Below are 26858 nucleotides of genomic sequence, written 5' to 3'. Positions count from 1 at the left end.
TTCCCACATTAACATCAAATCCCTCACTTTCTGATGCAGTGGAAAAATGTGATTATATGATTTGTGTTTCCTTTTTTTTTGTGCCAAACTGAGCCTGAATTGGAGCCATGTCTTTCTGTCCGATTGATTTATATTTTTTTTCTATATGACAGATGCTGCCTGAAATTAAAAACCACTCTGTGCTCTGAGTCAACTCAGGTGCTTATCAAGAAAAAACAAAACCTTTGACATTTAACACAGTGTTGACATACAGCGGCATGGAGTTCTGGGTAAAGCGACTGGAGAGCACTCAGCTTTCTCCTCTTCTTCAGAGAAGGCACAATGAGTTGTGCTCCACTTGTCTATGCATGTGGGCAATATCCTGTTTATTAGTTCAATAAAAACTTGCCTTGCCAACACCTTCTAGGTACAGCCTGGGTGATATGAATATTTAATGTGCCATGGGCATTGTGATTCTGCTGAGAGCAGCTGGATTTTTTAACATTAGCAATATCATTAAGATTTCTTTATTTATGTGGCGCATTTTCTTCAGTGGCAAGCCACTTATCCGAGAGGCATCCTGAGTGCCAGTTTATTGTAATAAATTTGTTTGCTTTGCTTTTAGAGGGCTGTCATGTGGTCACATCAGGCCAGGCATGATATTCCTTCAAAGAGATGGAGGGATAGATGGTGTTGAGTGTTTGATATCATTCTTAATGCTTTACTATGTGCTAACATTGGTATTGATGAGCTGGCTGACGCAGTGTGTTCTGTAGCTATAAAGAAGCCACTGAGTTGCTGCTGGGTTGCAGTGTTGGTTTATAGTGATTGGTCTCTAGGCACTCTCTCCCGTATATTTGCATCTGTGAGGAACTATGTAATTTGTCTGCAACCCATGAAGGTTGCATTCGCCCAGGAGGAGGCTGGGAAAGTGACTGCAGGAATGAATCAGAATAATGAATTTCTAAATTTCTTCATTGTGCTTTTGAGGAATTCAATTGCTTATAGCCCACAGCAATGACGCTTCCAAATCTAAGCTTTCTCTGATCAGGTCTCTTTTCGGAGGGGCAAAAACTGCTCTTTAAGAGCGAGCGTGTTGTGTTTATGATCCTGCAATATATGGAAGCGCAGTGAAACGTGGGACGCCTCTTAACTACCGTCATTCTGCAAAAAGGGTGTGGAGATATGCCACCGAAATGAGGCTTCGATTCACTGGGACAGAGGATGAGAAAAAAATTCTTCCTTTTATGGCTGCTGTGTGTGTGTGTTTGCAGGTTTGCCCAGATCATTTGGCAAAAAATGTTGTAAAACAAATCATTCCGGGTGATGAGTCACCCCGCTCTTACAGTTAATGAGCACGGTCTCTCTCTTCTCATTGGAGGAGGTGGGGAATGAACCGCAGAGGCGACAAGGACGCTAGCGCTCCCCAGCACTGCGTCACACAAGCCAAGGAATGTCAAGAAAAGACAAATTATTCTAAGCAGCACATTAGCCAGTGAAAGGGAGTGCGCAAACTGCGTAAGGATAAGAAGCCTAGCTTACACATACATGAAATTGGCCTTAAAACATGTTGACACTGACTCAGATGTTTTATTTTGAAGGAATAATACTTGTATTTTATACTATGCAATGGAGCTACAGTTAATTTTAATGCTGTATCCTCTTTTTCATTTATTTTATTTTTTTTCCTGGGGGAAATGTACCGCCTAATAGAGATGAAACCTGCACTCCTTTGCAAACTGATAGATGCTACTTTCCAGTAATCTACTTATTCAGCACCCTGAGATGCTCTATAGCTTTGGACAGTGTGCAGAACGTTGGATTTTTTTTTTTTAACAGGATATTCAGCAAGCCTGTGTGTGACTATATCAGATATCTGGAACAGGTGGATGGCATTTATGAGATGTGTCACTCTGAATTTTATGTACAGAAAGATGATGCGATCTTTACTTTCATTTCTTTTGCCGCAAACACGAATTATGTTGAACGACTCATGTCTGTCTGGCAAAGACTATTTTTAATTATTATAATGCCCCCAAAAAAGAGAGCACCTTGGCAGACATGCTTTATACAATAGACATGGACGTCACGAATCATCTAAATAATATTGGCTTGCTTGTTTACAGCATAGCCCAGGTTTCATTGAAAGTCTGTTCCGCTCACGGTCTAATCTGATTAATGCTTGTACGAGCAACTATTCAGGTCCAGTGAGGGGGGTCACTGCAACATTGAATTATTTTCTCTAACCTTGATACTGTCCTCTCGGTGGAATTTATTTTAGCTCATCTGGTTTTAAGGTACCCTACCTCAGCTGAGCAAAGACTGTCACCTTGGAAAATAATGTTTATAAGGATAATGTTCTTCGTAACGCGTTATATAAATGGTTTTCTGTTTGACTTTTGTTTGGCTTAAGCATCAGGTAAGTTACATGCTTGTTATATTATATTAAACCTTAAATAAATCTGTCTCATTTGTTGATCGTTATGACCTACTTGGCCTGACATGACTGATATGTTCTTTTTGCATTTTTTTACAGGTCCACCTGTGAATGTAACATGCAACATTTTTATTAACAGTTTTGGATCCATTGCTGAAACAACAATGGTGAGAAAAATATTATTTTCACGTAAAAAAATATCAAATATCTTGCAACTTACAGAGAACAGATTGTCTTGATTTGAAAAAATAAACTACATTTAAAGAAAATACAATACAATCTAAACTTTTAACTATACATCTAAAATGTGCCCTTTGTACAGTGTGTATATTATGTATATATTAAAGTTTTTTTCCCTAGAGATACTCGGAATCCTCTCATGCTTCCAGGAGCTAGTTGCAGATAATCGGCTTTGTGACATTATGTCTTTTCAAAATTCACAAATGTAATTGTATTCTTTTGTGTATAACTCTAAAAATCTCTATAATGTTGCTTTTTTATGAAAGAAAAAAAAAAAGAGTATAATTTCTGGCAGGTGAAGTTGCTGGTTGGTTTAAAAAGGTTTAATGAGAATTTTTGCATGTGCTAACTGTTCTCCCTGGCTGTGGTGTGTATGAAGTTCTCTCAGTAGAACCGAAATTTGGCACAAATGCAGAATTACATATCAAGCATAATGTTGATTAAAGGCATTGAGAAAACACTGACAAATTGTCTAAAATGCATTATGAATGTAAAATGAAGCCGTGTAGCCGTGTGTGTGTGTGTTCATAAACCATATGACTCAATATTTGGATAAACATACAATCCAACATGTTTTTTGTGATGAGTCGACACAGACACTATACACTATGATACTCAAAATAAATAAATAAATGTAAAAAGCGGTGTGAAAAATTCCTATAAACTACAAATTCAGTTTTACAATCAAAAAAAGTTCTGTAGTAAATATGACATCACAGCCGTACTTAAGGACACCGTGGCTGGTGCTGAAACAAGCCTGCAGAAAACAATTCACACCCTTTCACAAGCACTTTAGAGCTCTCTCAAATGCCTCCAGCAGAGCTACACAAGTGGTTTCGATGCCAAAGCTTGAATGAGCCAAGCTGTACTGCTCCGCCACTGCTGAACTGACCAAAAACTGCTGCAGCACACAGGAGTAGCTCATGCAAAACAAATGCGGTATTTTCCACTCTTTTTCTCCTCTACAGCCAGAGGAATTGATCTAAGTCACTGACAGTGATGTTCAAACGAGCGGGAGGAGCAAGGTGCTGCAAACGAGAATTACATCGATAATCTGATTGGGCTGCTGAGAACTGTGATTTGTGCTGTAATGATCAAACAGTACCTGACCACCACTGGGACGAGCAACTCCCATTGGACTGCCGCTAGCCACATTATTTACACTGTTTAGGATGTCTGGAGCTCAGGGAGGGGTTGACTGGCCATTTAATTAGCTCACTCACTCTTCTTTTTCTCAAGTAGAAAAGAGAGAGAGAGAGAGAGAGAGAGATTGCAAATAAATCCAGGAAGTCTCTCATTTGTTAGTAGTGGTAGTTGAAGTAGAGTCATGAAAACAGCCAAACTTTTTCTAATCTGTCACCGTCAGAAAGGGATCTTAGCCTTGAGCTTGAATCACATTATGTGTTGGCTGTTGTCATAAATCAGTCTCCTTAGCCTGGAGAAATCATAGCGGGAAATATGAGGCCCTTTTTCCCCGCTTTAGTTTATGCTGATGAATGCGTGCCCACTCCATACTTGTTTGCTAGATCATTCTGTTGGAAAGAAAAAAAAGCTATGACTCTAAAGGGTACCCTTTCCTTTAGGCTTTCATTCTCTGTCCAGAGTTTGGTTGTAATAATGGACAGCCAGATAGCCAGGGTAGACTTGAGAGAAGAATTTACAATTAAAATGCATAATATCCTAGTTTGTTCCTAAACCAGTACAAACCATGACGTCGGCAGTCAGAGAAGCTGATAAATCACCCGAGGTGATAATGTTGTAGGAACGTGTGCACGTCATGCTGGATGTGGATGCTCTGTTATTTCACAGTGGCCACAGATTGTTTATTATCAAGAAGTTGATTGTTATTTTACAGTTGTCATGGGTTGTTTATTATAAAGGGAAATATTGACACGGTAAAAATCAATGAGGGTTGCTATTCCATCTGCACTGTTCTGATTGTTTTTTTGGAGGCACAAATCTAATAACCTGAAACAGATGATCCTACACTATCGAAATATTTTTTCGTCTTGCTTTAGGATAATTGCTCTGAAATGTTGTGGCTGATTGCTATTGCAAAGGTCACCTGGTATATTTTCATCCATACTTGTAAGGTTTGTTACTGCCAGAAATGATACAGCTGCATGGCTGGTTTTGAGAGCATGACAAGTTTTTTTTTTTTTTTTTTTTTTGTGCAAATTACCTCTGTTTTTATTGGAGTCCTGTATCCATGGTGAACAGTTTTGCCAGCCTTTAAGCCCAACTAAGCTTCCAATTTGTCAAATAAATTTCAATATCAAAATATCAAGTAACCAAACGTGTTCACGGTGGTGTTTAGAGATGAACAGTACTGAGAAGAGGTTGCTTTGCAATATTGTAGGTTTTCTTTTGCAATAAATATTGTAATATTTGAAAGGGGAACAAAATGTGTGAAAACTACCTAGTGAAATTGTTCTCAAATAAAGCTGTCACTCTAGTTAATTAGTAGGGATGTGTATAGATGGGATTTGTTATCTTCCTCGTGTCTTTTGCTCATGCCCACTGCCATGGCAACGTGGGAAATCAAGGTCTTTCTTAAGGTGATTTTTTTGTGGTTTTGGGAACTCTTCATTTATTTAATTTAATTAAGTATGTGACCTAAAAGTGATAAATAACAAAATTAAACAGAATTAATTAGTTCAGTAAATGTAGAAGTTTGGTGGTGGAAAATGAGCAAATCCATTAATTGTGGGCAACAATATATAATGGCTAATAAATCACGATCTGTAAGGTTCCTTATAGAATAAAAATAGCTTTTAAGGAAATCCAAAATAAATATTCCTGGAAGCAAGAAATCCTCTAATCAACCTTTTCTGGTATCTTTAGTTAAAAAATGTAAAACATTTGTGACAAGCTTTATTAATACGTAAGCTATACTTTAAGACTTTTTAACACCACAGCATAATTCTGCACTCTGAAACAACCAGATAACATGGTTTCCTTAATTTAAAAACAAACAGAAACAATTGTTTCTTTGTTAGTGGCGTTAGTTTCAAAGTGTTACTGATGGTAGCTAAAATGAAATGGCTGAGTTTCCTCTCACCTCTGCTCTGCTGACATAGCTGTTGTTGTCTTACAGGATTATAGGGTGAATATTTTCCTGAGACAGCAGTGGAACGACCCCCGACTGGCTTACAGTGAATACCCTGACGACTCCCTCGACCTTGACCCTTCTATGTTGGACTCCATTTGGAAACCAGATTTGTTCTTTGCCAATGAAAAGGGGGCCAATTTCCATGAGGTTACCACTGACAACAAGCTCCTGAGGATCTCTAAAAACGGGAATGTGTTGTATAGCATAAGGTGACAAGTCTTATATTATCAAGATATAAATTCTTACTGCTGGATCCAATCAGAATTGCATATTTGGGCTATTCAGGCTGATTAATTGCTTATTTTTTTGTACCCTAATTTTCATTTCTTATGACAAGTCTAATATGATAATAATCATTTCAAAGCATGCAATGATTTTTCATGTATGTACTTGAATTTGGGAAGTATTGCAGTTTTTGTAAGCGTATGCCTTTATATTGAATACAAATACATTTACATTTTCAATTAAAAAATTATGTTTATCCAAAACTACTTGAGGCAGAATTTAATCCCCTGACCAAACCAACAGGAGCTTGTGAGTACTGTCAAAGCTACAGGTGTTCTGCCCTTCAAAGCTACAGATAGCCATCTCTTATTTCCATTCTGTGTTAGACAGTTCTCTTTTCTGATATCACAAGCGTTATTTTTAAACAATACTGAGCACCCTGGTGATTGCTAGCCTTAGTTTTACTGTTTGGAGTTTTACTGTTAGTAGGTTCCAGGTAGTTAAACTCATTCTCTGTAGTCATGGTGACTTTTGCTCGTAGTAGATTTTGTACAGTATCATTGACTTGGTTCTCACTGTGTTTTCTTTTAAGTGCGCTGTTTGCCAGACCATTAGTTGTTTTCTCTCTTAAGCGTTTTAGATTCTGCCAAGTGTACTAATTAAATAGTTGAAGTTTGTGTCTAACGTGTACAGTTAAGAAGCTTAGAGTGTGTATTCCCTCTTCATACCGTGTACTGTTTACTACTGAGTCTGCTGTTCTTAGTTGGGAATCCTGAAAATACACAGCTCTTCATTTACTTGTTTTTTGAAGTTGGTATTCTCTAAACAAATAAACGTTTAGGTTTCTGAACATGGGTCCGACTGCCCTCAACATTGTACTGGCTATGCAGAACTGCTAACCATATTACAGACAATGTCTGAATCTCTTGAAAGACAATAATGGGCATAAGCTATGTGCCCACTTCCTTACCACTGACAATCTTAAGGATGGTATGTCTGACTCAGCCATTTCCTGGGTGACTGCAGGGTAATACACATATGCTTGGCTGACAGATTTGAATTCTGACTAAATCTCTTAGTTTAAACAGCCTGTTGTTTGTAACTGGCCAGTAACTTGATAATGAGTGGGCGCTGTAAGAAATGTTGCTCTCTAGAAGATTTCACAGCACACATGGTTCAGCTGAAGCATCTAGAGCTGAGACTGGGAGTGTAACTTGGTGCCTTGCAATCTTCAGGATAGTCCTCCAAATAAAAAGCCCTCACCATGTTCAGATGTACTAGTCTGCTTTCTCACTCACTTAAGAAAACCTCAGAAAGCATTGTTGTTCTGGGGCAATAGGAACATGAAAATAATCAGTTCAAGCGTCCACCAATGTGAGCCAGTTTTAAGGTTTCTCTGCTTGAACTTCATGTGACCACCTTAACATACAAAATGGGAGTATGTCTTTTAACCAGATGAACCCTCTCAAATCTTGAACTGGACAAACTTTCTTCTGAACCAGGATATGAGTAAAACCACTTGTTTTGAACTGTGATGTCTACTTTTACGTTTAATACATTAGTACAATTAATCCATTCAGAACAATAACTTTTCGTCAATGATCAGGAGAAGTCGCTGCCAGTTGTCACTGCCTAGAGTCACCGTATATGTTGATGATCTCCCTCACAACTTCTCTTTATTAGAAAATAACACTGTTAATGTGTAACAAGTGCATGTCACACACAGTGCAATATTGTAAGCTCTTAGCAGAGCATTGTCAGTGTGTCTGCATTTAGCATCGGGCTATAGTGCTTCATCTGTTGAGAATTCCAGCAATGACATACAGGCATCAACAACAGACCTGTGGCCCAACCTGACCTGCTCAGGATCTATTATATTAGCTAGAACTTGTGGCATGGAGGTCGGACATGGATGAGCTGCCTGTCCTAATACTTCTCAATAAAATCCTTGCCCTGTGGCATATTGAATTCTGCTGCAACCAGTGTTCGAAAGATCACATTTGGGGCTGTAGGTTACCTACTAACATCCAGTACTACTCAGACTGTTAAAGCTTTGTCAGAGATTGCTGCAGGATCTAAGTCAGACTCTCTAAATTGAATGGTCTTATCTTCTGAGTCACTGATTTCAGCTGAGCCATATCTTCCACCAAATCATGAATTCTTCTTCCAGATGTGGAAAACTAGCCAAGTGTTTGAACTGAAGGACTTGAATCAGATTGGATTTGAATCTGCCAGACTAGCACGTCTATATTCTCATAGCAGCGCAGTCAGTGTCCGAGGCAGACATTGCATGATTTAGATGGTCAAAGAAAAGTTGGAACTTAACTGATGCTTATCATTGGCTTTTAAAGGATTCAGACAGCAGCTCATGAGTCTTGCAGTGTAGTGCTTTAGACGACACACTCAGTGTATAGTGGGGGAAAAAACTCCAACCCAAAATGAACAGAATAAAGGGTCTGTTGTTGAAAGGAAAAAACAAATCTAGCCTATATGTTAGCAAATACGCAGCTAAATTAACAGAATTTGCGATGAACATCATATGGTATACCAAAGGGAAACTGTTTGCTACCAACAGTTACAAAAATGCAAGTTGTGGCAAACAGCATGCTGAGGATGCTAAGTAATAAACTAGCAAGTCTGATATGAAAAGCTAACTCAAATGCCAAATGGTGTTTATTAGTATACTTTGAAAAAAGTGAACTAGTCATTTAAAAATACACTCATTAAGGATGAAGAGATGAAATGAGACAAGATGAGAAAAGGCTATCCCCAATGTTTGAGGACAGGAAACCTGTAGAGCTAACTGTAATCACAAGCTGCCAAGCGGATCGCCCATATGGTGTACATGTGGACCGAGGAACAGGAAGAGATGGCTTTATGACAGCCCTATTTATTGCTTTATACATCACTAAACAACGGTGGCTTAGCTTGTCTCGTGAAGCCCACCAGTTGGAAAAATCAAATCCAATGGAAAACTGATGGAATGTTCTATTATTAAAAATTGCCATTAATGTTATTATATGTACTAATGGCATATTTTAGAGAGAAAATAACAAAACTGTAATAAGAATAATAAAAGTTATTCTTTTTTCTGCAGTAGTCTGAAGTAAATGTAGAACTAGTACCTGGACAGTTCTGTATTTACAGTAGTAAACTCCAGTACATTATGAAAAATGTACCTTTCTGCAGTCCCATGTACTCATATGGAAAGTTTGTGGTTCAGAGTGTGGAATGTACGCCTGGCCCCTATAAACTTAAGGGGTTAAATTATGCTTTGGGGGCAGAAAGGTAATGTGTAAGAACTTTCATCATCCCTTAACTTGGCATCATCAAATGAACACTTCAAATCAGACTGCTTTCGGCTAGGAACACCCTCTAAATTGCATCAGGGCTGGTGCACACTTCGATTGCACGCTGAAAAATAGCTGTTATTCTGTGGTAGCGATGCTGTCACAGACCCTGAGAGAGTAGAAAGTGTGTGAAGTTCACTGAAGTTAATTTCTAGACTAAATTAGGTTCAAGAGAAATAACTTCAGCTGCATGTATAAGAATGACTGCTGAACACTTGGGTTTCACTGGTTACATGTAATGCATTTGTTTGTAAGTTCTGACCTCTAAAAGTGAAAGATAAGAGATGGAATTGTGTTTAGAATGTAATGTTTGCTTGCACTGCCTGATCTGATTGTTAACAGGATAACGCTGGTTCTAGCCTGTCCCATGGACCTGAAGAATTTCCCGATGGACGTGCAGACTTGTATAATGCAGCTGGAGAGCTGTAAGTATGCCCTGCTCATCACAATGCTGGGGAAGATTTATTCACTGGCTCAGAGATGGATGTTTTGCTGGCTTGTAGAAGGAAATGAGGAGCACAGTAATTTACGTGCACCTTAAAGTCGAGTGTGTGGAGAGATGCTGCAAGCTCAGGTTATTGCCTGCTCCTTCTTTCGCTCTTATTTTAGTTATTGTCCTTAGGGATGCAGCAGATTCAAGGAGTTGGGCACTTAGCAAAATATATTTCTTGTTTCTTTATCATCTCTTTATGAGATTATTTCACACAAGTGTTAATTCACTACTTGTTTAACCCTCTCTTTTTCAGTTGGCTACACTATGAACGATCTGATATTTGAGTGGGATGAAAAAGGTGCTGTGCAGGTGGCTGATGGACTAACGTTACCCCAGTTTATCCTGAAGGAGGAGAAAGATTTACGCTACTGCACCAAACACTACAACACAGGTTAGCACCCTCCCTACACTTGCTGAGGCTGGGAAATATTGTGCACGTGAAGCTCTCTTGCTATTTCTGGAGTGCCAAACCAGCAAAGACGTACACATATATATGCAGACCCTCAGCGTTTTGCAGTGACCATCTCAATCTCTGGATTTGAACCATATGGAAAACCTCACATGTCAATTGTAACAGGATGTTTACATGCAGAAATCTAAGACTATACAAAATGTTCTAAAGTCCAAGATCCCTCTATACCTGCCTCCAACCTTGTTAGACATTACAGGATGATACTCAGGGCTGTTATTCTCTGTAGAGTAGGCTTTACAAAAACTGTAATTGTAAGGGTGTTGATGTACGGTCTATACTATACAAGGTCCATTTACCGATCTCAAAATACGATGCCATTCATGTGTTATTGTTTTTAAGCATACATTTTTCAGATTCCAAAATTTTTTTGGGGAAAAAAATGATACTATCCACAAACACACGACAAGGCATTATAATTCCTTTTTTCCGCTTTTACAAGCAGTGCTGAAAACAGATAATAGTCTCTGGCGGCAGGAGAAGCGTCACGGCCATGCTCTGTTTCTCCTTCATGGTCTTTCAGTTGGGTTAAAAACCATCTGTCTGGTCATTCTCGCCAGTCAGGATTTGTTACCCTCAAGATAAAGTGGGAATTAGAGCTGAAGGCCAATCTACTTGGGATCTAATATAAAACAGAGCAAAACAGAAGGGACAAAGGGTGTATGTCTCCTTCAGGAATGCTCTTTTAAGAGGTGTAGAATTTGTGCAGAAATGAAGGTCAGAGGAGTGATTTGATCTGTTTGCTGTCTTGTGAAATTGTTAGGCTCATATATGGTCTATAGAGATTTTCACTTTGTTTTTGCACCGTTGCCACAATTGTGACATTATGTTCTCACGTGTATAGAAGGTTTAAGTATCTATAGTTTAACAGTGAAGCATCAAATTTGGCAGATTTTCATTCCCTGAATAAAATGGCCTAGTTCGGCACTGGTGGAGAGAGAGAACTAGAAACGAGTAAGAAATGAGTGTCAACTGCCAGCTTGTCTAAGAAGAGCTGAGTGATGTCACTCTGTGAGCTTCACCTATAGTGTAATGTAAGAGATCAGAGTTAGCCTGATCAGAGTAAGATCTCTCTCTCTCTCTCTCTCTTTTGCTGACTTACTCCCTGTATGTGGTTGACAACCAGATTGCTGCAATATGCTGTCCCTGTCTCTCCTTCTCACCTCTCCATTTTAGCTTGGTGGCAGAACACCAGGGCAAACCCTGAGGGTGCTCCCCTGCTATCTATACTTCACCTCTATTCTTCACCCCTCACCTCTCTTCTCTTATTCCACCAATATTAATGCACACTTCAAGAGCAAATGTTTTCCTTAGCTGGCCCTGAAGTTTCATCATTCCAGCTATATCACTGAACCTTGATTCTCCATTAACTCCTGGTATTTATATGTCTTCTTTCTGATTTATTAGCTCCAGTCTTCTTTGATTTGCTGAGCACAGACTTTGTCTCTGGCATCTGTATGGTTCGTCTTCCTTCTATCCTGTCTTCCCTGGGTCTCTGTGACTAAGACAGATCTTAGATATAATTTCCATCATTGTGCTGGCATCATGTAGTGTCACAATGAATATAAAATGAATCGGGAGGCGACAATTTGATAACAAGTATTGACACTGGACCCATATTGGCCTGAAATAATGAACTGGTCCACTTTCCAATCCGCTACTATTGTTTTAATACATGCCATGAAAGTGTGAGAAGAAAACTCAATAACAGCCGTGCTGTTTTTGTTTTAATTTGGAAAATGATTTAGACGCAAAATGTTTCCACATGGCAGTTATGTTACCTCATCCTAAGGCATTCAAAGCATTTCTGTACTATAAAGGCCTGGAATTGCCTTGTTGGAGAAACAAATTCTCAGTAGGAAGCCACACTGTGTGTCGAATTATTTTCAAATCACTCTAAATGCTGGCATTTTCACTGTGCTGAAACGTAGCATACCTTGAGCTAAGAAGTATTTTATGGAGTTAATGTTTTCCAGCTCATGCTCCCGGTACTGTATGTGGTGTATCTGTAACTTCCTCAGAAACAGTAATTTGACACATCTTTCTGCTTGTTGAGGCTGCTGGGAGGAGGTATATGGGCAAAGATGTTGTGGGTGATTATGTTTTAAATGGTGTCTCAGCTTCAATATGTTCCCATATTTCGCTGTCACTTTAAAAAAAAATGCAGCATAACTGCCGTATGCTATTTTTGCTTGACACACATCGCCCCCACTCCACCAGCACACCCTCTATAGGCACATGGAACAGGTGCATTTATCAGAGCACTTATACTTTATGATTTAGCTACAAGGAATGGATTATGGATAATAAGTCAGAGGGTATGTGTGGAGAGTATAACCCTGCTGCACTGTAGGTCTCAGTTATGCAAACTAAATAAATAAATCAGTTTTTTATCTGCTTTAAAAATTAATGCATTTCATTTAATTGATTATCACGAGTGCACTTTGCCACAGTAAGAAAGTAGTTAACAGGGTCGTCACACACTGGGCACACAGATTTGCATGCTTATTCAGATGGAAAAACATAGGACCTGGAGGAAACAAAAATCTTATTGTGAATGTGATATACACTCACTGTGCAGTTTATTAGGAACCCATATATATATATATATATATATATATATATATATATATATATATATATATATATATATATATATATATATATATATATATATATATATATATATATATATGGTCATTCATAGTGATAATCCTGTCATGAAGCTGTGCATAAATTCATGTAGACATGGGTTAAGAGTGTCACTTAATATTAAGATCAAACATCAGATTGAGGCAATGATCTTAATGACCTTGACCATAAGCATGGTTGTTGGTGCTGGACAGGCTAGGTTTGAGTATTACAGAAACTGCTTATATTGTGGATTTTCACACATAACTGTATAAACGTTATACTTGGGAATGCTGAAAAAAAAACCTCACCCAGTAAGCATTAGTTCTGTGAGTGGACACATCTTGTTAATGAGAGAGGTCCCAGGAGTATGGACAGACTTGTGCAGCTGACAGGAAGTGTAACTCAAATAATCACACTTTACCTCAGATGTGAACAGAAAAACAATTTACAATGCACAGTTTTACAATAGAATAGAGATGCTAATAATATGGTTGGTGACTGTAAATATGCTTAAATACTCTGAATTGTATGCAGAATATACTCTCATTTATAACAATTTGGAATGCTCTTTTTTAGATACATTGGGTAATAGAAGTAGAAATAAAGAAAATAATTCTTTTTTAAATATATTTTTAATAAATAAAACTTTTTCAGTATTCTAATACCACAGCAATGCAAACCTTTGCACTCTCTATAAATGAAAGAAAAAACATAGTGCAGTAAAGTTTAAGGAATAGAATTGTGTAAAAATGTATAGAATTTATGTATGATATTGCCCCATAGGATTTAGATTGTATATTATTTGATTAATTTTCATTCATGATAACAAAAAACATTCAACATGTGTGAAGCTTATTTCTTTCAAACATCTTCTGCTATATAGGAGTGGAACTGATGATGATCAGTAATGATGACCATATTTGTCTGGTGTGTGTTCAGGGAAGTTCACATGCATCGAGGCCCGCTTCCATCTGGAGAGGCAGATGGGCTACTACCTGATTCAGATGTACATCCCCAGTCTGCTAATCGTCATCCTGTCCTGGGTGTCCTTCTGGATCAACATGGATGCTGCTCCTGCTCGTGTGGGCCTGGGCATCACTACGGTGCTCACCATGACAACACAGAGCTCAGGCTCCAGAGCCTCTCTGCCAAAGGTCAGTCAAGACAAATTCTATCAGAACTCCACTCAATTGACCTCTCACTTCTCTTCTCTCACTTCGCCCCCCCCAACTCTCTCTCTTATTTAAATAATATAGAACAAAGATTGCATTCATAAGCATTTCCGGTAGTTAGTGTTGAAACAGTAGCAGTTCACACCACTTAGTGTGTCTTTGATAAGACTGCTTAGACTGATTAGATATTGACTTGGACTGCATAAAGGAGCAATTCAAGACGACTCGACTTTTGAAGATGGTTTGCCAGTTATTTGGGAGACTTTATCGGTTTCATGATAAAGACTTGCTAATTGACCGTGTATTGATTTACTAATAGACATACAAATTTACCTGGGAGAGGGAATTTAGAATTTTCCTTGTTTTATGATAGACAGTTAGAATACAAAGAATCTACCAGAATCTAACTAACTGATGATTTTAAGCAGTAAATCTGCCTAATTGTGAAGTTCTCTCCAATTGTGACAGCATGTAACCGTTTATCTATTTCTCAGCTACTTAATATAATCAGTATAAACTTTGAATGATTATGATTTATCACTGTAGTAAAGCCTATGTTGTGCAATGATTCAGTATACAGTAAAGACCATTATGTTTACTATTTTAGGGAATTTAGGAATCTCGCCTTCTAGTACTGTCTCTCTCACACTTTGTCTCGTTCAGTGGATTTAGAGATTAAACTGTGAATTTAAAGTCTCCTCAACCGCCTCCTCTTCAGCTTTTCAAAGTACCTCTCCCATACAATTCTGGTGTCATGCTAATCATGGTTACAGCAGAGCCGCATCTGTATGCACACACTGAACACACGGCATACTTCAGTGCATGAAATTGCTCCCTTAGTGATGGTCATGGATAGAAATTCCACCATTCAGCCTGGGTTCCTGCCACACACTCTCACTTCATCAAGATTCTGCTCTCTTTCTCTCTTGTTTGACAACCTTGACCCAAGCAGTGATGCACATTAATAATGAAATTTTACCAGAAGAGCAATACAGAATGATATTTTACTGCCATATAATTGATTTAAAGAGAAATGACAAGAAATGCTGGCCCTCGTGATTTAGGGATATGATTATGTCTTAATTAATTAAATGGCAACCAATTATAAATTGGTATTTTCTAAATGCAGTAAACTTGATTAAATATGTTATGAGATCCAAACATACTATTATATATATATATGTATATATATATATATATACATATATATATATATATATATATATATATATATATATATATATATATATATATATATATATATATATATATATATATATATATAAAGGTCCCCCTTTTGCTGCCAAAACAGCCCTGACTCATGATGCACCTAACTATTAGAACCAGTCTTAAATTCTTCAGCAATTTGAGCAACAGTAGCCTGTTGGATCAGACCACACAGCCCAGCCTTTGCCCCCCACATGCATCAATGCCTCTGTTGCCAGTTCACCACTGTTCCTTCCTTGGACCACTGCAGACCGGGAACACCCCACAAGTTTTGGAGATGCTCTGATCCAGTCATCTAGCCATCACAGTTTGGCCCTTATCAAGCTCACTCAAATCCTTACACTTGCCCATAATGGCACCAACTTACCAACTAGGCTAATTCATAGAAATTCATATTCATATAAATATGAGTTCATTAGTATCTTTCTGGCTGTAAATATTTACCTCGTAAATCCAAAAATAAGAACTCATCTGGCATCACAATTATGAAGAGTATCTTTTTAGAGAACGTTCTAACGAGGATGTCATGAATTTTTATATTTTCATCATTTTAGTTTATGCTATCCGTCCAAACCTGTGTTTATTTACAGAATCTGTTATTATTTTATATATAACAGCTCCGATTGAGCTGTTTCCCATGTGTACCTAGCTGGCACCACTATTATGCAGAGTGTTTTCTTGACAGGAGAGAATTACTAAAGAACAAAGATGTCCTGTAAAGACTGTTAAATTATGATAGATTTTTTTTTTTAGAAATAAATGAATGAATAAAGGAAGTGCATCCCTGCTGGTTTGATGCGTGGTTGTTTTTTTCCTCTATATTTTCCAAACTTGTTCATTTACAGGATCTGTCATAGTTGTCCCTGTGATTTTTTTTAATACCTCATAATTATGTTGACACCGAAATTGCGTTAACAAGTAAAACATTTTTTAAAAAAAAATGATGCGTTCTTGCTGTCTTTCTTCTCTTTGTGTTCTACACCATCACCATGCTTTCCCATGGAAAATATCTAGATTTCAGACTACATTGCATTGGGCAAAAAATAGATTGAAGGGCAGATGTGTTCTGTTTTCAGCTTTGCTATTATTATTTTTATATAGTGACAAAATAGAAAACATATCAAGAGAACATATGTTCCAATATTTTTTGCATCTTTGAAGCTTAATTGCGATCCAAACTGGGCTCAAGGCTTAGTCATTGTCTGATGATAAATCAATGCCCTAAGAGGCAGACTTGTGAAGCGTTAGGAGCAAAAAACACCTTAAAATTTAACCTTGCTGTATTTTATCCAATGACGCATCATTTTGAGGGGGAATAAAATATGAAACTGCTTTCTAACTCCCCTCTTGATGGCCTTAGCGAAAATTGTTGACTAAAATTGTTATATTTTATGACGTATGGCACCATTTTAAAAGAGCAAATGTCTCAGTTGTGAATTGTGTCTATGGAAATGAGTTAAGGTGACTCTACACTGTATTGGCTCTCTTTGCTAACACAGTCTACACCCATGTCTTTGCTGCAGGTCTCCTATGTGAAGGCCATTGACATCTGGATGGCTGTGTGCCTGCTGTTTGTCTTCTCGGCCCTGCTGGAGTATGCTGCTGTCAACTTCATCGCTCGCCAGCACAAAGAGCTGCTGCGCTTCCAGAGGAGGAGACGACACCTAAAGGTGACTGAATACACACACACACACATATACAAACACATTGAAGTGAATGGGATCTTACAGTGTACTTGACACACTCATGGGACTCAAAAATTGTTCTTTGGTAAACATCTTTGGTAAAGGTAAAATCTTGGAGAGAGAGAGACAGAGAATGAGAGAGAGACTGGAAAATAGGCTGTTAAGGTGAGCAGAGGCATATATTGAAGGCAATGACAAAAAAAATGAAATGAAATAAATGACAAAACACACACACCCCATTTTCTTGTATATATTTTTGTTGTTGTTGTCATCCTTCAGCTGCCCCATGTTCATAGTCACCACACAGACCATCCGAGCTGCATTTTTATGTGGGTTTTTATCGCTTCAACCGTCTTCTCCTCTACTCTGCTCCGGTGGTGGCTGCTGGGATAGCACAGGTCTCTGTTGTTGAAGTGTAGCATATGTGTGTGCATTTTATTTGATCAGATTCATCTGCTGGTTAGACTTCCTGTTTAACTCTCGGTCTCTCCTCATAAGTAAAAGCATTAAAAAGCCTTTCAAAAGGGTTAGCAAAATGAGTAGTGCCTGTCTGCAAAGCTGCTAATGAGCTAGTTCAGTTCCACAGAGAACTGCAGTGACAGTGAGATATCTAGACCTATAAATAAAAAATAATAATAATAATGAAACAACTATATACAATACAGTACTACAGCACTGTGTGAGTCTGACTGGCACTGAAACGTGTGTTTTAGATGTTAATTATGTTCATTGCTGTTTCACTGATTGGTAGTAGGTTATAAGGGTCAACCCAATTAAGAGCTCACACCAGTCATCATATGGAGAAGCTGTATCTCTGGGCAGGACAAAAGAAAGCATATTGTTCCATAATAGTTGACTTGTTTATTTATTTATTTATTTTCAAAATAGTTGACATTAAATGAGTAAACGGTACAGCTTGCAGAAAAGATGGACACATTTGTACATTTAATATAGAAACATCTTGTCGCAACATTTTAATGAAATTCTAGGGAAGGCCCAGCTTCTCATGTAGCATTAAAGCAATTTCCTCTGCTCTGCTCTTCACTTGTATGTAGTCATTATTTTTTGCAAATTTGCCATAATATAAGCCTTGGTGATGTTAAAATATCATTTTAATCATAAACACACACACACTTTTTGCCTTTATTAGACTCTATTTGAATTGTCCCACTGCATAGGATATTCCTGTCCTACGTTAATCCTGTAAGATTTGTAATGCTCCATCAACACTCTTAAGTGTCGATACTACACACATTACACACTAACACATACTAATAGAAAAAACCTAGTACAAGAAAAACAATATGCTATAAAGTGGGACTGGTAGAATACAGTCTAATAAATATAATATGTATGAATTTATACCGGAGCTTTAAAATCTGTTCAGTTGTGATGGTCAGAAAGTGTGGATACATTTTTTTTACAACACAGCTCTGATAGCAATAACAACACACTGATTATAATACATTATTGTTTCTATAGTAACCACTCATTCAGAGGGACTTGTATGGCTTAGATTATCTACCTAAGATCTAAATCAAATATAAAAATGGATAAGAAAGAAAGTGTTGTGAAAAACTTTTAATCATCGATATGGTGATGTTTTCTGTAAGGAGAGAGAGAGAGAGAGAGAGAGAGAGAGAGGATATGTCTGTTTATGTCTGGTGTAATGTCATTTACAGGAACTGACATATCTCATGGATGGTCTACAGGATTAAATATAGCTATAAACAGGTAAACATATGAAGTCTGTTAATAAATAAAAATTTGTAAGCATCGGCAAGCTGCTATACAATTAAAGAAAAAAAAAAATGCTTCAGTATGCGCAAAATAATCGTAATAGACGTAGAGGTGGCAACAGTAACAGCATACCCCATCAAATTTTATTTCTTACATATTAAGACTCTCTGAGAACATTCATATGACCTCACTCAGTAAATATAAACATGGTCACATAAACTTTGTTTTCCTGAGCAGTAATAGTCCTGTATTAATATAACAGAAAAACCTCTGACTGAAGTCTACCTCAATCTTACCCAGAGCACAACATAAGGTCCAAGTGATAATAATAATTACTATGAGCCTAATCTAGCTAGAACTACCATCAGATCTGTTATACTAATTTACTCCACACCTTCTTGGTAATCAAATTTGATAGTTTAACATTGTTGTGCTATAAATTAAAATATGTTTTAAACATCAGGCACTGATATCTTTCTACCTTGCATAAAAACTGCTAACTTAAAAAAGAGTGTTGCTTGCAATCCTTTCAGGTCAGATGATTGTCGATCAGTGTTATCTGGAAAGAGCCTGTGTGTGGCTGCAGGTTTTCATTCAAGTCAAGCAGGAGCCATACGTTTCCCTTTGTTTCATCAGTTCATCATGGTCATCAAATAATTATCAAGTCTGGGTCCTGTTTGAGTGGATGAAAGTCCGTAGCCACACCAGTACTTTTTTAGATATGATTGGTCTAGATTGACCTGCTGGACATCTATCTAATTACTCAAATTACAAAGAATTCAGATCTAATTAATGGATCTAATTAACTACAGACATACTCAAAGCTGTTTCTTGTTATAAGCGATCGCTTGGGGTTTCCTAATTGATAAATATAAAATATCATTTAGCAAAAAACTTGGATCAGGCAGCGCTCGCTTGTGGTGTCCGTTGTTAGGAATAGAAAGTGCAGGTTATGTAACTAATTTTTAGCAGTAATCACAAAGTGTTTATTTCTCATTTTAAAAAATTGGATTTTGTTAGTTTGTTTGCTTTCCTGGTTCCACTTTGTTGATGTAATTGAAATGGAGACAATGAGTGGCTAACTAGCCAGGTAGTATCTAGAGGAATAATTGTTAGGCTAACACATTAATATGCTAGATTGTTACTACTAGCAAAGACAACAGTGAGCTTTTTATTTATTTTATTTACATAAATTAGAGATTTCAATCCTTGTTCATATATTTCTTGTTTGATTTTATTAGTTTAAAATGCTTTTCAAAATGCTTTTTCTGTACTGTAGTGTAGGTGAGCGCTCCTCAGATATACAGAACTTGTCCTGCAAATACAGCTCATAGTGTTGTGTGCCTAGTTGTACATAATGCGAATGATGTGGGACATTCCAGAAATAAAAATCTGAATTATTGGACAAATAAGCTTTTGGAGAATAAGCTGTAATAAAGCTGTATTTGTGTGACTATACGCACTAAATATAGGATATTAGCTCACCCTAATCCAGTTATATTTTAACACATATAGCCGAGACTCTTTTTATAGAACGAATGGAATCTTAATACCCCCTGTAGTTTATTGTGGCAACAGTATTATAATATCAATTTAAAATACTATTAATACAAATCCTTAAGCTGTATATTGTTAAATCCGATGGAGTGAAAAGAGTCTCATTAGAAAAGTAGCGGAAAGCTGAAAGATAGCTGCTCCTTAAGCTCGCACCTCTCTGTGCTTTGCAATGGTGAGGGTTTACAATGATTCCCTGAGCTTTAAAAAAAAAAAAAAACTAGAGCTATACCTAAACCTTGAATCCTTCTGTGATCCATAACCCGATATGTGCAGATAACAACAATGTACTCTTCTCCAAGCTCTCTCCAGGTAAATCCATCACAGAGAAAGTACACAGCTGGTGTTGATCTCACTCTGCATTATTCACCAGTTACCTGCTAACAGCACACGCTGCAAATCCTGCTGTTTCACGCCAGGTTCACTATCCACTACAGAACGCAATCTTTTGCACAAGGTCATGGAAATCCAAGTGATGTTTCTAGAAATATGATGTTTGCATTTTAGCAGAACTAAGAACTACAGAAGTTTAGGAATGTGCAGAGGATAGAAAATACTCGCCAAGCCTGTTGATTCAAGAAATAATTCTAATTGATATTCCTGCATATTATTTAAAAATATAAAATATATACGTCTGTTAGCATGTTATCTTATACTTGGTATTTACATATATAGAGTTTATTTCTACCGTCATCTCAGTGCTAACAACAGGCCTCATTTCTACAATTTACAAATAATTGCAAAATGATTACACACGAAATATGTATTCATGAAAATGCATATTTTCATGATGTTGGGATGTGGTAACTTAGTAGATAAGGTGTTGGCCGATAGAACATTGTGAGTTCAAATCCCAGGCCCACCAAGCTACCGCTGCTGGGCCCCTGAGCAAGGCCCTTAACCCTCAGTTGCTCAGTTGTATAAATCATAAGTCTCTCTGGATGAGAGCATCTGCCAAACCCCAGAAATGTAATGAAAATCTCCTAAACTTGAGGAAAAAAACATTCATATCCTACTTGTGCTCCTGGGCGCTTAAATATACACATAAGAAGACCAACTAATATAAACCATGACTGATCGACTTGAACAAGTTATATAATTTGGATGGATTAGTGCACTTTTAACCCCTGCCTTTCGCCCTATGTGCGCTGGGATAGGCTCCAGCAGACCCCCGTGACCCTAATTAGGAATAAGTGGGTATAGACAATGGATGGATAGTGCACTTTTATATATGGAATATATTGTACTGTCATGGGTTAAAAAAACACATCCTCATTCCACTCCATTAGATTAGCAACTAAGAATGCAAATATCAAGAACATTTCATTAAACCATTTCATATATCGTATTATATGATTGACTTAAATTAAAGAATATGAAAAATAAATCAAGAGAAGAAGCTAAATTAAGACAAATAAATTAATCATTCAGTTATGACAAAAGTCACTGCATCATATAAATGGACTGGCCATGTGAGGTGTCAGGCATAAAAAAATGCCTTAGCAGACAGAAGTTTTACCGGTTGCTTATTATTATTATTGTTATTATTATTATTATTATTAGTAGTAGTAGTAGTAGTAGTAGTAGTAGTAGTAGTAGTAGTAACATTTTACTGGCATAGAAGTGAGTCAAAATAACATCACCTTCAGCTTTCCAATTTTTACCCTGATTATTCATTTAATGATGTATTCACTAATTAGAGATTTGTGGGCGTCACTTCATGCAAATGAGCTGTATTGGGTATGGGCATTGAACTTTAGAAGTGACGAGCATATGCACACAACTTCTGCCTTTCCGAAGGTTCTGTAGAACTGGTGGAATGTGTACTAAAAATGTATTAAACTTTACTGAAAGATGATAAATGAGGCCCATTTTGTATCAAATAAAAAAAGACTTTGTGTCTCTCTCTCTCTCTGATTTTACTAGATAATCTGATCAGTCCCTGTTTTGTGGGCATGTTGTGGTGAATTTACAGTGAGTGGTTTGAGTAAATGACGTCACCTGAAATGTAGGGAAGAAAACAAATGAGGGTCCTGGTGAGTTCAGATCTTAAAGAGATGTATATGGATTTATACATCAAGGATAGACGATGCAAAAACTGTGCAAAATGCAATGTGAATGCAAAGTTAAATAACGTAGACATGAGTGTGTTCTGTTCAGAAGCATGGCTGGACAAAGTACTGAGAAGTTACACTTAAGTGAAAGTATAGATCACGGTGGCTTAGTGGTTAGCATGTTCGCCTCACACCTCCAGTGTGCTGGGTTTGAGTCTTGCTCCCGTTCACTGTGTGTGTGGAGTTTGCATCTCGTGCTTGGTGGGTTTCCTCCCGCAGTCCAAGGATATGCTACTAGGCTGATTGGAGACACTACATTGCCCGTAGTGTGTGAATGAGTGTGATTGTGTGTGTGCCCTGCGATGGGTTGGCACTCTGTCCAGTGGGTATCCTACCTTGAAGCCCGTTGACACCTGAGAATAGGCACAGGCTCCCCGTGACCCGAGGATAGATCGGATAAGTGGTACACACAATGAAATGAAAAAAAAAATGATTTGAGCTGAAAACCTTCAATTTCTGTAAGTTTGTAATATTTACCATTAGGTAGAATGCTACCTAGCCGGTTATATTAGCTAATGAAATCATTGCCAGTCAAACTTTCAAATGTACTCAAGTATAGAATGGAAATTTGTAAACTTTTAGAATTGTTTTTTTTTTTTAGATATTTTACTATACAAACTGCTGTAGTTTTTTTTTATAGCCAGATATTGTTCGCACTTAATTGCTTACTCCATCATATTGAAACATTTTAATGAGGTAGTGCCAGGTTGGCTAGTCACAGATAGCTAGAGCCCTAACTACATGATGTAGCACAAGAAGGTCATGGTCTAATTATCATAATACTGATTCTTAATAGTTTTTGTTTCTACATTGATAAATTTAAAAAAAAAAAAAAAAAAAGAAATTATGGGATGTTAAACTGAGCCACTGGATTGATGTGTAGCGTACAATGATGAGCTGAATTAGAGCAGAAGAGTAAATAAGTAAATATTTCATTACAGTAAAAGTCAAAGAAACTATAGAAAAATAATACTTGAAAATAACTTCTACAGATGTTCATAAATTATATGGGAAAAGACTTTTCACAGGCTTTTCACCGTTAAATGCTGCAGGCACTGGATGTGCAAACTTGTGACGAATATCTAATATCAATCATTTACTTTTTTGGTTTTAATGTCTTCATACGCTGGTAACAGGCTTGCAAAATGTTAATTATTAATTTGCACACGCAGTCATTCTCAAGGCTGCAGTAAATCATCGTGTTAGCGCTAAATTCATTAATCTCTCTGTGTAGACGTCACCCTGCGTCCTGTTATCTTAGGCTGAAACTCAAAAAACACTGATGTTATGTATTGCTTAGTAGACCCTGTAAATTTGCCTGAATATGTTTTTACTTTTAGCATTTTGTAGCATTCAGATTGATTTTGTAATTAAATAAAATTAATGTGTCCTTTATCGGCTTTTTGTGCAATATAGGAAAAATAATAATAATGTGTACAACATAACAAACATATACTGTGTGCTACAAGTGATTATACTCCAGCTGTGTGCTACAGCCATTTAGATGTTCGATTCACGAGTACAAAACGTATAGCATCCGAGGCACAAAATGGCTGTGTATGTTGTCGCTGTAGTGTCCCTGTCGTCCGGCGGGGCTCAGTGACATGATCAATGTGGAGCAGACTGAGCGGTAGCAGCAGGGTTGCTACACTTTCACCACCTCCCTTAATGAAGTTCGCTGGCAGAGGTGATCCACAGCTGGTCTCAAGCTTTCCATCGCACCTTGCAGGGGCCATCATTCACACTGGCTGTTGCAGCTCAGTGCTGTTATGAGAGCTCGCTCTACCCCTTTTGACTTGTGCTGCCTCACAGAGTAGACGCAGGATTCCCCCTACTGGACACACACTAGCGGAGTACAAGCATCTCCGGGTGGAAATGTTGGAACAGTTTTAGAAGAGGTTTTTAGATCAGTGAAGCTGCAGTGCACAAAGAATAGCTTCAAAGTGTCTAATACAATACAGGTGTGTATACAAATACACACGTTTAAATTGAAATCTCAAAGATAAAAATGCTGACTGCATTTCTATGATTTTTTTTTTTTTTGTAATGGCTATAAACAAAGTACAAATTTATAGTAAAATAGCGACCCAAAACAGATCCCTGCAGATGTATAATTATAGCACACATTCTGGTGTAACCATCAAGCTCAGACTATCGGAACAGTGAGCTCTGTAGTCACACAAGGGACACGACAGGGTACACGAGACTTTCACTTGTCCCCAGCTGCTCCACATTATGCTCATCCAGAGCATTAATAACTAACTGAAAGGCTTTTGTCTGAAGCCTTTGCCTTGCTAAGTGAGGATTAGGGAGTATCTTACTGATGGTGATCAATCACCTTGTTAGTGTTGATTGCTGCTCAGATGGAGCACTCACTCAGAATAGTCTCCTTTCCCCTATCCCAGACTTGGCTGTTTACCCACCCTGAGCTCATACACGGATGAGGAGCATTTATGTAAATAAGGAACGGAGAGATCACTAAGCCACTGTTTTGGGTGGCGGTGTCCTCAGATGGAGAGCACTGTAGTGTGTAGAATTTGTGAGTTGTGGTTCTGATCATTATAGTAGGATTAGCTGAAGTGTGTAATGTGTGCTGAAGGGACAAATAAGTGGCAGCACGTTGTATGATGGAGTGAGATTGATTTGCGCACTCTTGGAACCCATGAGTAAGGTGCCTGTTTGTTTGGATATTTTGTTTCTTTCCAACATAACAGAAATAATTAATTTGCGTTATTGGTTTCAAATGGATTTCAAACCAGTAACGATAACTCATTTTGGAAACATATATTCACAGCAGAATCCTAATTGTAACGTAGATGTGCATAATACATTCCTATTTTATTCCATTTCATTTGTAGTAAACGCAATAGTAATCATATGCAGACGCACACAATAACCGATAGAAATCTCAGAGGTTGGGGACGTTATGTAAATGGAATACACTGCAATGGAATCGAGGCTGAGAGTGCAGATATAAACAGAATTTATTATGCATAGTCCTGGTCTTCAAATTGCTCACTAAACAAGCTTTCCTAGGAGGTTTGTGGTGTGCAAAAAATATTAAAACGCATATGCGATAAAAGCCTTGACTTGACTGTCACATAGTCGGATGTTTTATACGTGATATTAATGACATGCGCTCAGTCGAGGCTATACACGCCTGAATCCCAAGAAAAATGATGGATGGTGGCTGAAAGACCCCAGAGGTACACCGCAGCAGATGCTTGTGCCTCTGAAACGCAGAAGTAAGCTGCATTCGAATGGTTGGTGAAGAAATTGCATTTAAGAAGGAGCGCTTAAGGATGCCTATAGCTTTCTGGTCTTGTTCTTTTTTATCACTGCTGTCAGCCAGAGAGGTTGGGAGGAAGTCTTGGCATGTTGCAGTGTTTGGTAATGGCGGCGTTTTAATTACGGAGGGAGCTAATGAATCCGGCAGAAACGCGAAGGACAAAGCATGGGAGTGATGCAGCACCGCAGCCCTGCTCCTCTTTATGGCGCCATGTCACGTCTCCACGCCACCACATTAATCATATGGCAGCAGGAATAAAGTGGAGCATCAGTAATGGGTACAAATGGTGCGGCGCTCAAGGACAATGCAAGGTCGGAGCACCCGGCATCACAGAGAAACCTGTGCACCAAACTGGAGGGCAAAGGAAATGCCTTGATACTCTCTCTCTCTCTTTCTCTGTTTCTCTCTCACACACTCACACACACACACACACACAGATAAATACATCTGACAATACTCTTCCATTTCCCCCTACACACATTAAATGATAGAAATGGAATAGCAAGAAGGCAAGGACAAAAAAAGGGTGAAGCGACTAAAAATGGAGCCCGGAAGAAAAATAAATAAACCAGCAGGTCGTTCACTAAGGCAAAACAAACTCCACCACACCGTATCTCAGTTCTCAGTGTTACATGTTGACATCTGGGCACCAAGCATCACACCAAGATAAGTACTCTGCTTTGCATTACCAATTTGTTCTTTAGCAAGTAGTGAAACATCGATGCGTACCGAAATGTAATTAATCTTGTCGCTTGCTATGGGTTAAGCATCTGCTCAGTCTCGAATAAGCTTGAGCAAAGGTAGCATGGTTGTTCCATTAATTCACGTAAAAAAATGCCTTCTATCAAACAGTGCACTCTCTCAGACCTGTTATGTCAATAATTAATACTCATGAACACACCTAGTCTGAATAAGTCCGACAGGTACGACATAAGATCAACCACATAGGTTTAAAGTCAGTAACATAAGACTAGTCTGTGTATTTAAGCTGTATCGATCTGTAGAGGTGTATGCGATCAATAGCATATGTTTTTTGAATAATAAGAATAAGATGAAGAAGAATATACAGTACATGGTTCGTCTTTTTCATTATTAAACGATACATATGTGGCTCCATTTTTGAATAACTAAATAAATA

At 37.9% G+C, this 26858-nt stretch overlaps 1 protein-coding gene across 2 annotated transcripts in view; it reads left to right on the top strand.

The window, feature by feature from the left end:
* The window catches only part of glra1 (glycine receptor, alpha 1), a 47887-nt gene that overhangs the window by 18257 nt on the left and 2772 nt on the right, over nt 1-26858 (top strand). For both annotated transcript variants that reach the window (XM_058396155.1, XM_058396154.1), the window contains 6 exons: nt 2516-2583; nt 5754-5977; nt 9686-9768; nt 10090-10227; nt 13879-14093; nt 16862-17008. In XM_058396155.1, coding sequence (XP_058252138.1) covers nt 2516-2583; nt 5754-5977; nt 9686-9768; nt 10090-10227; nt 13879-14093; nt 16862-17008 — 875 coding nt within the window. The remainder of the gene's footprint in view (nt 1-2515; nt 2584-5753; nt 5978-9685; nt 9769-10089; nt 10228-13878; nt 14094-16861; nt 17009-26858) is intronic.

The sequence above is a fragment of the Hemibagrus wyckioides genome, linkage group LG08 (genome assembly GCF_019097595.1).
Source record: "Hemibagrus wyckioides isolate EC202008001 linkage group LG08, SWU_Hwy_1.0, whole genome shotgun sequence".
NCBI lineage: Eukaryota > Metazoa > Chordata > Actinopteri > Siluriformes > Bagridae > Hemibagrus > Hemibagrus wyckioides.
This window is presented reverse-complemented; position numbering and strand designations above follow the sequence as displayed.